At 39.1% G+C, this 15512-nt stretch overlaps 2 protein-coding genes and 1 long non-coding RNA gene across 8 annotated transcripts; 2 read left to right on the top strand and 1 right to left on the bottom strand.

Moving 5' to 3' along the window:
* The first annotated feature begins 354 nt into the window (after positions 1–354).
* On the top strand, positions 355–5792 carry LOC135588404 (putative leucine-rich repeat receptor-like serine/threonine-protein kinase At2g19230). 2 transcript variants are annotated; one of them, XM_065080521.1, is made up of 13 exons: positions 355–625; positions 755–1298; positions 1372–1862; positions 1937–2075; positions 2170–2241; positions 2383–2454; positions 2528–2608; positions 3015–3178; positions 3304–3533; positions 3707–3833; positions 4160–4225; positions 4331–4520; positions 5287–5792. In XM_065080521.1, exons 1-13 carry the CDS (start codon positions 463–465, stop codon positions 5726–5728), a joined length of 2781 nt encoding a protein of 926 aa, XP_064936593.1. In that variant the 5' UTR covers positions 355–462; the 3' UTR covers positions 5729–5792. The 2 variants fall into 2 exon arrangements, with proteins under 2 accessions (XP_064936593.1, XP_064936594.1); XM_065080522.1 differs by having other exon boundaries at positions 747–1298.
* LOC103996100 (probable acyl-[acyl-carrier-protein]--UDP-N-acetylglucosamine O-acyltransferase, mitochondrial) lies at positions 2519–10945 on the bottom strand. 5 transcript variants are annotated; one of them, XM_009416921.3, is made up of 11 exons: positions 10728–10929; positions 10536–10618; positions 10273–10397; positions 9542–9650; positions 9147–9239; positions 8963–9079; positions 8802–8885; positions 7320–7424; positions 6478–6564; positions 6231–6397; positions 2519–3153 (listed from the first exon to the last, which is right to left on the bottom strand). In XM_009416921.3, the coding sequence occupies exons 1-10, from the start codon at positions 10924–10926 to the stop codon at positions 6278–6280; spliced, it is 1122 nt and encodes a 373-aa protein (XP_009415196.3). In that variant the 5' UTR covers positions 10927–10929; the 3' UTR covers positions 2519–3153; positions 6231–6277. The 5 variants fall into 5 exon arrangements, 4 of the variants coding, with proteins under 4 accessions (XP_009415196.3, XP_009415195.3, XP_018685056.1 ...); XM_009416920.3 differs by having other exon boundaries at positions 6247–6397; XM_018829511.2 differs by having other exon boundaries at positions 6247–6397; positions 10273–10414; positions 10728–10751.
* Positions 10946–11237: 292 nt separating this feature from the next.
* Positions 11238–15468, top strand: LOC135588403 (uncharacterized). The gene is made up of 2 exons (XR_010476250.1): positions 11238–11501; positions 11670–15468. It is a non-coding gene; the product is annotated as an uncharacterized LOC135588403 (long non-coding RNA).
* The last annotated feature ends 44 nt before the right edge of the window (positions 15469–15512 follow it).

Here is a 15512-nt window from a genome sequence, read left to right as displayed (position 1 = left end):
AGCCATGCCACCTACCCACCGAATTCACGGGCAGGTAGTCCCCACGATCATGTCCTGTGGTGGGTAATGTTCTTGACCTGTGTGCGATCTATATCTTGGTTTTAATTTCTTTCAAGTTTCCATCATTCCTATAAATTCTTTGAAGAAACATTAATCTTAATCGAACATTTTATGCTGATATATATACATTTTATCCATCCAAAGTTTAGTATATCATTGCAAATATTTAAATTTTGTTTATATATATATATATATATATATCGGCCACTAAAAACAGGTTTGCTTCCTTGGCGCGTAAGGCGACCCAAATCTATAATGGTGGAGAGGGTGCCAAGGTTAGGACACACTAGTCCAAGATTCGCAGCAACAAAGATGAGAAGCAGCACTAGCAGATAGAAAAGGAGGACGATCCATGTACGATCTCTATTTGACCCGTAAGGAGCAGGGATCTGAGTCGGGTTGATGTTATATCGACTCTCGACCAGCCTCTTTCATTGGGGAAGAGAGGGGGAAATGGCCGCAGGAATGAGATGTTTCAGCTCTCCCAAGATATGGAGATTAGCTCTGCTGCTACACTTGGCTTTAGCTGCTGCCGGTGTCGAAGGACAGTCCACAGGAAGCTTGGGTGAGTTATTCTTGATGGGAATGGGATCAAAGTTCTCTTCCAAGGGGAAGATTATAAGTTAGATTAGGGGTTGGTAGTGAATGGCATGTGATCTTCTTCTTCTTCCGTTGAGTCGATTTAGCTGTGCAGGTTTCATCTACATCGACTGCGGGATCCTGGAGAACACTTCCTATGTCGACGCAGTCACGGGCATAACCTACGTCTCCGACGACCAATTCGTCGACGCCGGCATAAACTACAAGGTGTGGTCGGCGTACGTGCCGAGCACTCTCGCTCGACGGTACGAGACTGTGCGAAGCTTCCCGGTGGGAGCTCGCAACTGCTACACGTTCGAGTCCACGACGCCGGGGCTCAAGTATCTTGTCCGAGCAACCTTCTTGTACGGGAACTACGACCTCAAGGACAAGCCGGTGCAGTTCGACCTCTACCTCGGCGTCAACCTGTGGAAGACGATCAATATCACCAACCCAACGGCTTACTTCTTCACCGAGGCCGTGGCCGAGGCCGCGGCGGGTCCGATGTCGGTGTGTCTGGTGAACACGGGCCTCGGAACTCCGTTCATATCGGGGTTGGACTTGAGGCCGATGGGGACCTTTCTGTACCCGATGGTCGGCGCCGCTCGTAGTCTGGTCCTCTTGAAACGGCTCAACATGGCGAGTAGCGCCGACATCAGGTGAGCACGATGGGTGCAGGTTTGGTAGATTTGGTAGCAGCCGACGACGTTTTTCGATTTCCGTCACTTGCAGGTTTCCTTTGGATCGTTACGATCGCTACTGGTTCCCCTTCAACGAACCTGAGTGGAAGAACATGAGCACCACGTCCACCGTCCAGAATCCTGCAGATGATCATTTCCAGGTGCCTTCCGCCATCATGCAGACTGCAGTCTACCCTGCCGACTCCACCAAGCTCGAAATCAGTCTCACAACAGAGCCGGGAGACGTCGATGAACTCTATGCCGTCATGTACTTCTCCGAGCTGCAGCCACCGCCATTGCAAAATGCTACGACGCGGCGGTTCTTTGTCTACCTCAACGGAGCCCCGTTGAATGATGCCCAACCTCTCGCTCCGGAGTATCTCCGTTCTCACACTCTCTACAATACCGATCCTGCAGCTGGAAATGGTCAGTACAACATCTCTCTCGTTGAAGCGAGCGATTCCAAGCTGCCACCCATCCTCAATGCCCTGGAAGTCTTATCGGCAATGCGAAACACCAACATGGCATCAGATAGCAGAGATGGTAACGACGGTCTTCCTTCTCCCTGTTGATCTCTGTTCATTGTCATAGTTTCCGTGACACAATGGCAATCTCAGTTGGTGCCATGATGGCGATCAAGGAGTTGTATCAGGTGAAGAGGAACTGGGCGGGCGATCCATGTGCTCCTAAAGCTTATACATGGGATGGATTGAACTGTACTTTCAGTTCATCTGGTATTCCAAGGATCACTGCAGTGTAAGTTTCTACAGCACAACTAAGAACTAATTGCATGCAGAGACGCTACAACTACTGGAAGTATCATTGGGTTGCATCTTATGAATCTTTGCAGCAATCTATCATACAGTGGATTGACCGGTGAAATGATCACTTCTTTTGCCAACCTCAGTGCACTTCGTATCTTGTAAGTGCCACAGATTTCAAGCTAATGAAATCTTACTGGTTTTACTGCTAGTTTGAAGCAGATAGAATAGACACCACCTAACAGAGTCTTTAAGCATGAATTCATCATCTTCACAGATAAACTAATAACACAATTTTACAGGGATTTATCTCACAACAATTTGACAGGATCAATACCTGATGCTCTAGCATTTCTGCCATCCCTCAAGCTCTTGTAAGTATTTTCTATGTTTCATTTGCAAAACAACTAGTAGGACTGAGACACAACATCATTTGGCTACTTGCAGAGATTTGACAAACAACCAACTTGAAGGATCAGTTCCTTCTGCTCTTCTTGCCAAATCGCAAAATGGGTCGATTGCTTTAAGGTTTATTCTGATCTTGACAACTGAGAGTCATATCAGTTATACATGTACTTCAGTTTTGACTGTCAACAGATGCAGGATACAGAAGAAAATGCAGTTGAATGGAAAATTGCTTCCTGGTTTTCCACTTTAAGCATGTTAACAAAGTCCATAAAAGAAGGATTAATGTAAAGTTTCAACTAGATTTTGGGAAAGTTTTGCAATGAACAACAGAAAGTAACAACACAAGTCTCAAACTATGTGGTTTAAATCCCTAAGAAAGAATATCCATAATTTGAGGCAAAGCTGGAATGTTTATCAAACTATTTCCTGTCTGAAATTGTTTCCTCTCCTTTCTTTTTTGACATCGAGGAAGTGCATGAGATCCATCACCTTTTTTTCTAAGAGATTTAAATCCTTGTGATGCTAGAATCGAAGGCAACCCATGTATCAATACCACTTCATGCACGCCAAAGATGGGGTCAAGCCGGAAGAGAAAGATTGCAGTACTTACGATCATTATTTCTTGCATAGTTCCTGTCATCATACCCCTCTTGGTGGTAGTCATCCTGTGCATAGTGAGAAAGCAGCAAGGTTAGTCTTATTGGAACACAAACATAGTTCATGTGAGATTCACTGCTCAATTTCGGCTCAGATTTATTAATCAAGCACTAAATATTTGTGAATTCCATGTGATGATACCATGACATACATTGAAGCACCAAAAAGAGGTACCACCGAGAAGCTGCAGAATGAAGGCACATTACAACTAGAGAATCGAAAATTCACATACATTCAGCTGCAGAAGATCACTAACAACTTTGAGAGAACCCTTGGAAAAGGAGGATTTGGAACGGTTTATTATGGCCGTTTGGAAGATGGGACTGAAGTTGCTGTGAAGATGCTATCTCAAACATCATCACAAGGGACGAAAGAGTTCCTCGCTGAGGTAATGTTCACATTAACTCAAAGTTCCTTTCTACTTGAACGCTTTTATAGGTTATATCCTTGATTTTTCAGAAATCAGAGAACATCATAATTAGAATTGATATTCCTCTACCTTCGGAGGTCAGTTCAGTTATCTTCTTTATGGTCGGTGTTCTATGATTTGATTGATTGCAGGTTCAGCACTTGACAAGGGTGCATCACAAGAATCTAGTTTCTATGGTTGGCTATTGCAAGGATGGAGATCATCTAGCTCTTGTCTACGAGTATATGTCTCAGGGAACCCTAAAAGATCATCTTAGAGGTTTCTATTCATGTACTTTGCTGCTATCTAATATTTTTCTAGAACTAGCTGCTACTGTTTCTCTTTAGAAAGAAGGAATTTTATTCTTATCTACCCATATTGATCAGTATGAATAAAATTGCACTCTCTTATGTGACCCTTGCAAAAAATTAATTTTGCCAGGCTTTCTTCTGTATTCTCAAATGAAGTATTTCCTACTGCAGATACCGATCTTGCTGTAGTAATTTTTAGTAGTGACTCCTGAACAAGAAGTACTTCATATATGCATGTTTCCTATGATTGTTTGGTCCAAGCTCTTGACAGGTTATTACCATGAATTCCAACAGGTACTTGCAGTGCTATGCTTTTGAGTTGGAGACAACGTCTCCAGATTGCTCTTGAAGCCGCACTAGGTTTGGCAATAATACCTAATGATCCATTATCGAGTTACTGAGTCACTCCTTAAGGCTGCTTTCATTTGCCTTCATCACACACTCATGAATTTTAATGTGATGCAGGGCTTGAGTATCTGCACACAGGGTGCAAGCCTCCACTGATTCATAGAGATGTAAAGAGTGCAAACATCCTCTTGAATGAGAGGCTAGAAGCCAAGATATCAGATTTTGGGCTGTCCAAGGCTTTCCTAAGTGATGACCACACTCATATTTCCACAAAGGTTGTTGGCACCCTGGGATACCTTGATCCAGAGTATGTCATAACTTCTGCTCCTTTACTCTTCTTCTTATGCTTAACCAAAGATAAAAAATGGAGCACAAACAATAAGAACTAACCACCCAACCATTCATATGAAGTTATAGAATGTCTTGTGCCATCTCCCTACTTTAATGAGTTTCTTCTAGTAAGGGAAGATTGTGGCTTCAGCTCATCTGCTTCATTAGTGAGGAAGTGAAAGAAACAAGCATAGGGAGAAAGGGAGGATGGAAGAAGAGAAATTTTGCAGATAATAAAAGAGAGGAAGTATGATACAGCAGACATACAAAGAAGTGAGACAACAGCACAAGAAAAATGAATTCCATAAAACAGAAACAGCCTTAAAGATGATTACACTATCAAACAAATGGAATTTATTGCCCTCTACTGCTAGGGTGTGCAAGTAAATAATGACACTTCTATGATTATCTTAAGTGGGATAAACTAAATGAGGCTCGAGGCACTAAAGCTCCACTTTATCTCTATGTATCTCTAGATAAGATATTTTTCACAGTGATTCAGGGAAGTGGTGACTTAGAGAACAATACAGATGATGAAGTGGTAGGCTGGAAAATCTTCACTGAAGTAGTGCAGCCAAGAGCATCAAGTGTTTTGGAAAGTTTTGCACTGCTAAGAACTAGACAAACCTAAGCACCTATCTGGTCTTTCACTTGTGATCATCAAACTATACCCTCTCTTGTTTCCTTCAACAGGTTTATTTTGTTATAGAGCTAATATGGAACATGCTTCTATGCCACTTTAGGTACTACATAAAGAACCAACTCAGCCAGAAGAGTGATGTGTACAGCTTCGGGGTGGTTCTCTTGGAACTCATCACAGGTCAACCTCCTGTGCTAAGCGATCCAGAGAGCAGTCACCTGGTTGAATGGGTTCGCCGGAAGCTTGCGAAAGGCAACATTGAGGAGGTCGTGGATGCGAGACTGCAGCAGGAGTACTGCCTCAACTCTTCTTGGAAGGTCGCCAACATCGCACTGGAGTGCGTCGCACATTCCTCCGTCAGGAGGCCGACGATGACAGAGGTGGTCCTGCAACTAAAGGAGAGTTTGGCACTGTGCAATGCTGGTGAGGAGAACCAGTACCAGAACATGTGCAGCAACATCTTGTACACGGAATCCAGTGAGATTAGTAAGGTTGGTACACTCCGACTACAAGAAACAGACAGCGATGGGCCTTCAGCAAGATGACATTGATGATACCATGTCTGTTGTCTTTGTTCATCTTGGTCTTTATCAGAGTTTGCTTCTTCTATAGCAGGAAGGCCTTCCAAATGATCGGCACTGGTGAAATCTTAGGCCGGTTTGGAATTGTGTGAACCTTGAGAGAATGACTGGATTTCTGGTACAGCATAAATAATCACAGAATTTACCCGGTCAACCAGAATAATATGCAAGTTTGCCTTCAATAAAGGGTTTCCTCATGGTGTATTAGTTCCTACACATTTTAATATAACATATCTATCCCCTCAATCCTCCACATATATCCCTCCCCTTAATATTCATCCAAAAATTTCCCTTAGTAATTCCCCTTAATAATTCAAAGGCTATAAATAAAGTACTAACAAATAAATATTAAAAATGTGAAAATATCAAAAGGCATAGAATTAAGGCTACCAGATAAAGTTGGATTGTAATTACTAAGCAAAGTCAGATAAACAAGTCTTCATGTGTATCAGCCATATAGACTTACATTCAGAAAGACATACCAAACGAAAAACAGCTCACTGCCACGATTCTTCAGGAGGCACTCCAATTCCTGAACTTGCATATTCCACGACGATTTTGCTGAAATGATTCACGTATGGATTGCACCATAAAAGACACAGCAGAAAAGTGAGCTACTTCTTTGTCTTGCTCCTGTCAGGTCAAATGATATTTGTTAGTTCATGGCATAAACAGAACATGAAGATAATGACATAAACACAAGTCTTCCGTACCACTTCTGCGAGCCTGTCATCCAAGCCCCCAGAGTTTGATTCATTGGGCATAAATATCTTTTGGTAAGCTCTCCTCAGACCTCGAATCTTGCAAAAATTGAAGAGAAAACCACAAGTGAATTAACACTCAATCAAGTTCGTACAAATAAAGTCACAACTGCAGAGTAGACAGTGCAGTTTAGCACTTCAATTAAATCTCACCATGGATATTGCTTATCATGGTGTTGCTTAAAGTTTGTCTTCATTGAAAATATAGAGCTAGAAAAAATACAAATCAGAATTAGCTAATAACAATTGGTATTAACAGGCAAGGTTCTTCTCTTGGCACAACATACAACGACGTCTATAACTGCAAGAAATTGCTGTGATTTCTAACTATTTGGGGTCAGCCTAATGGTTCCTAGCTGACAGTTACGAATGTCATTTGAGTCAGCTGACATCATAGCTGATAGTTAGCAAACTTCTTGACAGATTAGCCATCTCATTTGACAACTATCTCATATCTGGAATGACATTTGAGAAGCAAAAAATTACCAAATGTTTTACAAGGATGGCATTTATGCATCAAAACCTGAGCTCTCACTTAAATAAGTCCTGCTCAAAGTTGGGACTTGCAGGTGACCTTGGTTTTCTGATGGACCCTTGGGTTCATACAAGGCCAACGTATGATAAATGCAACATATGGATTCGAGTAAAGCAGACAAGGAAAATAGGAATATGAAACTGCTTTTTAGTTCTTTTACATCTTTTACTATAGAAGTAATATCTCAAGATGAAATATTGCTTCACAAGATAAAATAAGGAATCTAACTCAGAAAGGTCATATTTTTACATAATACTACCTCGGTATTTGAGAATCCATGCCGCCGAAGGCCCTCTAAGTTTAAACCACGAAGCTCTGCTCTATCGCCGGAAACCAACATGAATTTTGGTACATCCTGTGTAACCTGCATAAGTGAAATTGAAAGAAGATGAAACAATTAATGCAAATGTGAACATCACAGTAGCAGTGTGTATAATTTAAAAGCACAAGGAAACTGGCATTCAAACAAATAATTGAAGGAATAATGCATACGCAACAGCAATATAAGTTTCATCCCTTTGGTCATGTATATTGACCTGTCACCTGTACTCAAAGGCCTTCCAGCATTCGACACACGTTTCATACCTTGGAGGGAACTAATCCCTTTTTTAGCCAAAAGTACTGATTATTAAAGCATGGTCCAATTTTATCCCATTTTCATGGTCCAATATACCAAACATACAAATATATACAATAATATTTCAGACAATATAAGTATTATATGCTAAAAGACTGGTTTACTTTCCTATTTCATTATATATCTAACTTTAAAGAAGGAAAGCAAGATGATGATAATGAAAAACAACAACAAAATTAATTAAAAAGGGTTATTATATATATATTTCTATTCATATCATACAAAAAATATTAATTTAGTAGATAAATACTATATATGCCATGCCAAAAAGATCAAGAACTTATTTACCTACAGTTAAAAAAAATGGTTTCTATAATGTGGCCTAGATGATTCTTTGATCACCATGCACAGGAAATGTTTGGCAATGAAAGACAAATAAAACTTTATCTTTAGGGAGTTTCCAAGAAGTTTGGGATTAATCCAAAATCATGTCATCTCCTGTCACCACATTGGCTTCTGTATTTCCTTGAGAGTTTATGAGCTACTCGAAAATTTCCCCTTTTCATTTCCCTATATACTTTTCTTCTATCTTGTGCAGTAACAGATGAAAAACATTACAACAATGCGTGCAGATGGCAAGTGTATTGTTGCAGTGAACAATAAACTTTCACAATCATATTATAGTTTTCTTTCTGCATTCCTCGATCTCAGAACTTTCCATCCTTGCTCCTACTCGCTTCTTTTTCTCTTTTGAAGCTACAAAACTGCCTAGAGTTGGCTGATGGCAAAGATTTGCAAGGTGACTCGCAATGCCAACAGAAAATTAGGAACAATCTAAATGACATCTTGGATAACAATATTGGAATGATATGAGCAAGTTAGGAGTTATAGACATACTATGGCTAAAAGACTTCTTATAAATTGAGTTAAAGAACATTAGTTATCCATAGCATCAATAAATTTGTAGATCAATATGCTGTTAATCATCACTGGCTAATTGTTCCACATACGTGGTTATTTAATAACACAAATCATAAATTAGAAAAAGAAACATATACGATTCATGAATTGATAATTCTTCATTAAAATAAAAAACAAATTATTCAAATTGTTCAAAGAGCGAAATAAGACAATATTATGCCATTAGACAATAAAATAACTTACCACAGACCCCCCACCAATGAAAGAGTGTGATCCAATGTGACAAAATTGGTGAACAGTAATAGCCCCTGCAGTATGAGCATAATCCTGCAGTGGAAATGCTTCTGACATCAACAAGATACTCTTCAACCAACTTCTTAAATAACAATAGAAAAATGACTCACTTCTACCACAACATGGCCTGCAAGGAGAGTGTTATTAGCAAATATGTTCTTGTTGCCAACTTTGCAGTCATGAGCAATATGACATGCTCCCATGATTAAGTTGTTATCACCAATAACCTAAGAATTAAGTACTGATCAGTAATAATTTTTAACAAAAGAGGAGAAAAGGAAGAAATTGACATACCGTTCTGTCACTAGATTTAGATGAACGATGAATGGAACAATACTCTCTGATGTCATTCTGATCACCAACATGCAGGAAACATTCATCCCCTTGCTAAATGAAATAAGGAACACATTAGATGCCTGGTTTAAAATATAAATTCGTGGTTTCTGAAAGCATCCCAGAAAAATTGCTAAACTGCAGATTTAACCCTGAAAAATTATAATAGAACAATATATATGCTCTTTTCAGGGGTGTGAAGATCTGAAGCTTAATGTCCACATATATACCTAAAAAGCATCATAGACTAACCAAAATTATCTTAACCTGCAACTTAAGAAGAAGAAGGTAGGCACTGTACAAAGCAAAATAGCATTTGCATGCTCCATAGAATGCATGATAATCCTACAACTAACCTTATATTTCAAGTCTTGGCATTTTGCACCAACTACCGCATGATGTCCGATAACATTATGACTTCCAATGATTGTTCGACCTGCTAGATCTGCTCCAACAATAGCACCACTGCCTGTGGATTTGTTTACCATTACATCAACAATGATTTTGTTGCTGATGAACACAAAATCTTGAGAACAAAACTAACATCCAGTGTTTCCAAGTGGCTATGCTTAAAAAGTTCAGACAGTTGTTCTGTAGTGCTAGGGTAATGCCTATACACAAATCCATATGATTGCCCCTGATCCAACCAAAAGTTAATCTTTTCTTTAATACACCACGAAAACTGAAGAACAAATAAAAAACTTTGCATGACACTGCAATCCAACATATAACAAACAGTTGGAGCAGCCACTTCTAAGCCCTTTTTTACAGCTATTGTTTCTGACGTATGTTATACTTTACCAATACTGATACTCCGGAGACTATTGCTATGCTTCAAAGTAATTTTTCATGCTACGTGTTGGAATTAGACCATTCCAAAACTGAATCCTTCACACTGAGATTTAGTCGTGCATAGCTTTCACATGAACTATCCATCTTGATTTCCACAGTCGCTAGTTACTTGGATCAGCAGAATTTGCAATTTAAGTTTCAGTTGCTTCATTAAGGATTCCAATATGATTGCCGCTATTTGCTATCTCAGTGCCTAATCTACTGGAAATCAATCAAACAACAACCTGGAACTCACGTTTGAATGATGCAAGAATCCCCTATCTCGGTCTCCCCCATGATATGACTCCCTGCTTGCAATTGGCAAGAATTACCAATCTTGACGGCGGAGTCAACGGTACAGAAAGGACCAATCGACACACCCTGTGGACATCAAGAAACTAATAGCTTCATAATACACACATTGTTCGTAATGATTCCAAAGCAAGCCATGCCAAGCATGTATACAGACTTCAGGTAACAGCAGAACAGCAAGTGAAAGGAAGGTCGACGAGAGGAGACCTGTCCAATGACCGCATCCGGATGAATGACAGCGGTCGGGTGAATGAAACCGGACTCCTGCGTTCTCCGATCCATCGACGACTCTGGACCAAGAACAAGAGAAGCACGAGCTTAACCACATACACAAAGAGAGGAAGGAAAGAGAGAGCGAGTACGGTCTTCTTTGTCGGCGGAGAGGATAGAGTTGAAGACCTCGGTGGAGTCGGCGGGCCGAGAGCTGTTGCCGGGGGGAGAGAGGCCGGCGGAGGCCGGCGGAGTCGAAAAGGGCGCGGAGAGATCTGAAGCCAAGCATGGCTCGCGGAGTCAACATAGGAAGACCGAGATCCAACGAGGGCTTGTTTCCCGACAATAAATCGACCATTATGGATCCACAGGCCATATTAGATTTCATGAAGAATATTAATTATCATTTCTGGGACTCCTCCATCACAATTATTATTACATTTATAATATGATCGTTTTCTTTTATGAATCTAATAATAATGAGATTATTGTGGGATATATTTCGGTCATCACAGAACAATCTCCTTCGCACGATCTTACTGTCACGGCTCAGATTTGAGCCACGTTGCTCTTCCCCATCCCAACGGCACGATAAGCAACGACTCAGAGGACATGAACACCGAACACTGTATACTTTAGGCTGTAAATAAATATTCGTTTTGTGACTAATAATGTCATTTCCTTTCCTGAAAGAATACTTTAGACATGAACACCCACACCCGCGGCGCCGGCCAAACCCTAGCTTTCTGCTCTCCCGAGGGGCGTCTGGCCCCTGATTCATTTAGGATCTCCCATGGAGATCGCATCGCGGGTGTGGTTGTTCCGGTTATAGGCTTCGCTGCAGCCGCTCTGTGGCCGGAGATTGAGGCGGCCCTTCGCGGAGATGGCCACTGCGAACCCCTTCGAGCTCCTCGGCAGTAGCGAAGCTTCCCACAAGAATTTTACCCCACCTTGTTCAATCCGGTTAGTCCCAATCGCATTTGGTTTGGTTCAGCGCGGTGCTTTTCGAAACGTCGACCTTTGTGATGTTTCCTATCGAATTTTGGGTCTTGTGTGGTCTCCGTTGAAATTTGATCTTTTTTCGATGACCTAATGTCCTAAGCGAAGCTTCCGAGTGTGTTTGGCATATAGTGAGGGAGGCGAGAAATGCTGCACCATCACGCGGTGGTGCTGGCCGTGGCGAAACAAGGGATGGAAGAGGTGGTCGAAGTGGCGGGACGTGCCCAAATCGTTACTTTGGAAATGGCAACGCCAATGGGATCTCTAAGGGATATGGTGGTGGTGGTGGCGATAGGCTTCTGGAGAGGGAACGCCCGCCGTGTCAGCCATTTGGTGGTGGCCACGTGGTAGATATGGGGGCAGTGGTGGCAGTGGGATTGAGCACTCTGGAGGTGACTCTGAACGGTCCTCACGTAGGTTGTATGAGTGGCGCAGTGGCACAGGCTGAGGTTATGAGACTAAACGCCATGGGGCAGGACTTGGTAACTGTGGCACAGTTAAGATTTCCTCTTCGTTTGTGATTCATGATATACTCGGAAGAATTTTGGTGAAGGTATGTTTGCAGTTGCCATCACTGATCTTGTTACGTTTGTGGAACTGTATTAGAAGACAGTGAGAAGGATGATGTTTCTAATGCCGATAAGACTCTTGCAACCGAAAAGCAGCTAGAACACGAAAAAACCACCAACAGATATGAGCAAGGACAATAAGTAGGGTATGCCTCCTGAGACAGAAGAAAAGGAGGATAAGTTAGCTTCATTCTTTACATACATTATTGTGATATAATGCTCTAACGATTGCATGGCTCAAAAACAACCTTTTATAATTTATTGAGTACAAGTTTTTTCAAAGAACAAAATGTTCATTTCAATCAGTTACTTCTTCATGGTTGTTTGTTGTGTTATATAGTACACTGTAACATGGGAAATTTATCATAAACTTTGATTGATGAGTTTTGGTGCAATTTTGCAGGAGTTGGGATATATTAGAACGAACATTTATTCTGCCTAGTTTCCTACTCATTCAAATGTTTCTTTAGTATGTGTGGCATCTCTTTACCAACAGGATCCATGTATATATAGACACATAATGTTTCTTTTTCCTTCTTTTGCTAATTTGAACGTAGTGGTTCATTTACCACCATACTGAGGTTGCAAATTGTTATTGTTGTTTCTCCTAGTTTTTGTCTGTATACAGCAACTACCATAATGTCTAGCTTCTCAAAATTCATCTTAACATTGAGCTCTCTGTAAGTGACCATCAGTAGTCACACCAAGAGCAAACAAATATTTTTTTTATCTGCAGTAAAATTTCTCTGGTCTCCCTCAATCTCTCCTCATGTTACTAATCTCAGTCAACTCATCTTATTTATTGAGACAACTAAGATCTCCTTTGGATTGTTTGTTCAATTTGAAATCTTCTTTCTCATATTATGGTGGGTTTTATTAAAGAAAGGTATATCCATAAATTATATTGATATTAAATATATATATGATAATGTAATTATTAGTGTTAGAACTATAGGAAGTGTGTCTATTGAATTTTCTATTAGCATAGTATTGCATCAATGATTCGCATAAAGTCTCTATCTTTTCACATTGATAATGGATGAACTTATTGGTCACTTATATGATAGAGCTCCCTGGTGTATGTTATTTGTTGATGATATTGTCTTAGTTGATGAGAGCCTAAGTGGAATTAATTATATATGTGAGCTATGGAAACAACCATTAGAAACTAAAGATTTTAGATTTAATAGAACCAAAGCTGAATATATGAGATGTGATTTTAGTAATCTTAAAATTAGACAGAATAATATAGATAAGTTGGATGAACAATAAGTTCCTTTAAGTAAAACCCTTAGGTGTATGTTATTTGTTGATGATATTGTCTTAGTTGATGAGAGCCTAAATGGAATTAATTTTATATGTAAGCTATGGAGACAACCATTAGAAACTAAAGATTTTAGATTTAATAGGACCAAAGATGAATATATGAGATGTAATTTTAGTAATCTTAAAATTAGACAGAATAATATAGATAAGTTGGATGAATAATAAGTTCCTTTAAGTAAAACCCTTAGGTATCTTGGATCAATTATTCAACAAGATGGAGAGACTGATGAAGATATTATTTATAAAGTAAAAACATGATGATTAAAATGGCAAGGGATATTAGGAGTCTTATCTGATTATCATAGACCTTTGAGATTAAAGGAAAATTTTATAAAATCGTTGTAAGACCAATAATATTTTATGGATCTGAGTGTTGGGTAGTTACGAAATAACATATACAAAAAATTTGTACTGCCGAAATGAGAACGTTAAGATAGATGTGTTGAGTTATTAGGAAAGATAGAAAAAAAAATATTATTATTTGTGAACAACTAAGTAACACAATAGAGGACAATCATTTAAGATAATATATACATGTGTTTAGGAGACTTCCAAATATGATAGTCAGAAGAGGTAAAATGATTAATGTTAATGATACGAAAGAAATAGAGGAAGACTTAAAGACTTTAATAGAAACTATAAATAAAGATTTAAATACTCTGAACTTAACTAAACATATGATTTTTTACAGATCTCAATGATAATAAAAGATACATGTAGTCGACCTCAAATAATTGGGCTTACGGTCTTGTTGTTATTGTTGTATGCTTTGTTGTGACTAAAAGTAATAATTGATGAATTTGAGCACTTCTTATTCCACTTTTTGCTTCAATTTATTTCAGTTATATTTTTTTATGTTTTTGATTGCTCAAATAATATGTTTGGATAACTGATCATCTTTCTGTAGTTGTAGTTTCCAGGTTGAAGTCTTTGTGCTGTAATATAATGCTTTTGTACATCTATGTTGTAATTTGGCTTGATATTAATTGTTTATTTCTTTCCTTCAAGTTTTCCATTGTTTAAGCTAAGTAGCTAATAGTTATAGTTGCATGGTAACTGGAATAGAAACTGTTTAATATTTAATTCTTCGAAAACTTGCTCTTGTGCTATGCTTACTAGAAAATGAACGAAGTATAATGAATGTAACTTCGAATGGCACATATACACATTAAACTGTCTATTAATGTATTACCCTTTTAGAATGTTGTTATTTGCACACTTTTGCATGTATGCCAGTTTCGTGACTTTGACAAATAACTTCTCCATGCCTTGGTTTAGTTCATTTTGTTTATTTCATGACATAAAAGATTGAAATAGGATTTGTTTAACATGAAAAGAAAATATTAAGGGGTATTTGGCAATTCAATGCAGGACTTTTATTAAGTACAGAAGGTTTTATGTATTAATTACACTAAAGGTTTATTATCTAGTTGTTTTAGCTAGTTGACTGAAAAATCAACATCTAGGGGTGACAAGTGAACTTATTTGTAGAGCATCCGCCCGAACATGACATTTTGAGTAGTAAATAATGCACCTCAGGTTATCTGAAGAAATCTTTTCAAGGTATCCTTGATGTCTGTTCTTCTCTGGTTTGGCTTGTACTACTGTTTGATGTTGTGGTAATGCACCTCAGTACTACTGCTTGGTGTGTACATTGTGTCTATCTATTTTGCTTCTGCCACCTGGGAAACGATGATATAGTGTATGTGTATTATTTGACTCGTTCAACGTGATCCCGAAGGGGATGACTATGGAAGAGTACGAGAAGATAAGGGAGGAGAAAAGAAAGTCTTTGCTTGCAATAAAAGTCAGAAAGGAAGGTTGAAATTGACAAAGATTTGCGGTCTATGCAGTAACCTTCAACCAAGAAAGGAAAGCCATGCTGTGTTCGTATATGCTATGTTTTGTTTGTCGTATTGCTACTAAGGTACATTACTAATTTTATGAATTTTTTTTTTTGCAAAGGATAAATCTTGATCCTATATCATAGGATGATTTGATAAAGTTTTTATTAATCAAACTAGCTAGCATGTTCACTTTTATGAATTCTCACTAAAGTACTTGATAGACCCTCTTGTCA

The sequence above is a fragment of the Musa acuminata genome, chromosome BXJ1-8 (genome assembly GCF_036884655.1).
Source record: "Musa acuminata AAA Group cultivar baxijiao chromosome BXJ1-8, Cavendish_Baxijiao_AAA, whole genome shotgun sequence".
NCBI classification, from domain to species: Eukaryota; Viridiplantae; Streptophyta; class Magnoliopsida; order Zingiberales; family Musaceae; genus Musa; species Musa acuminata.
This window is presented reverse-complemented; position numbering and strand designations above follow the sequence as displayed.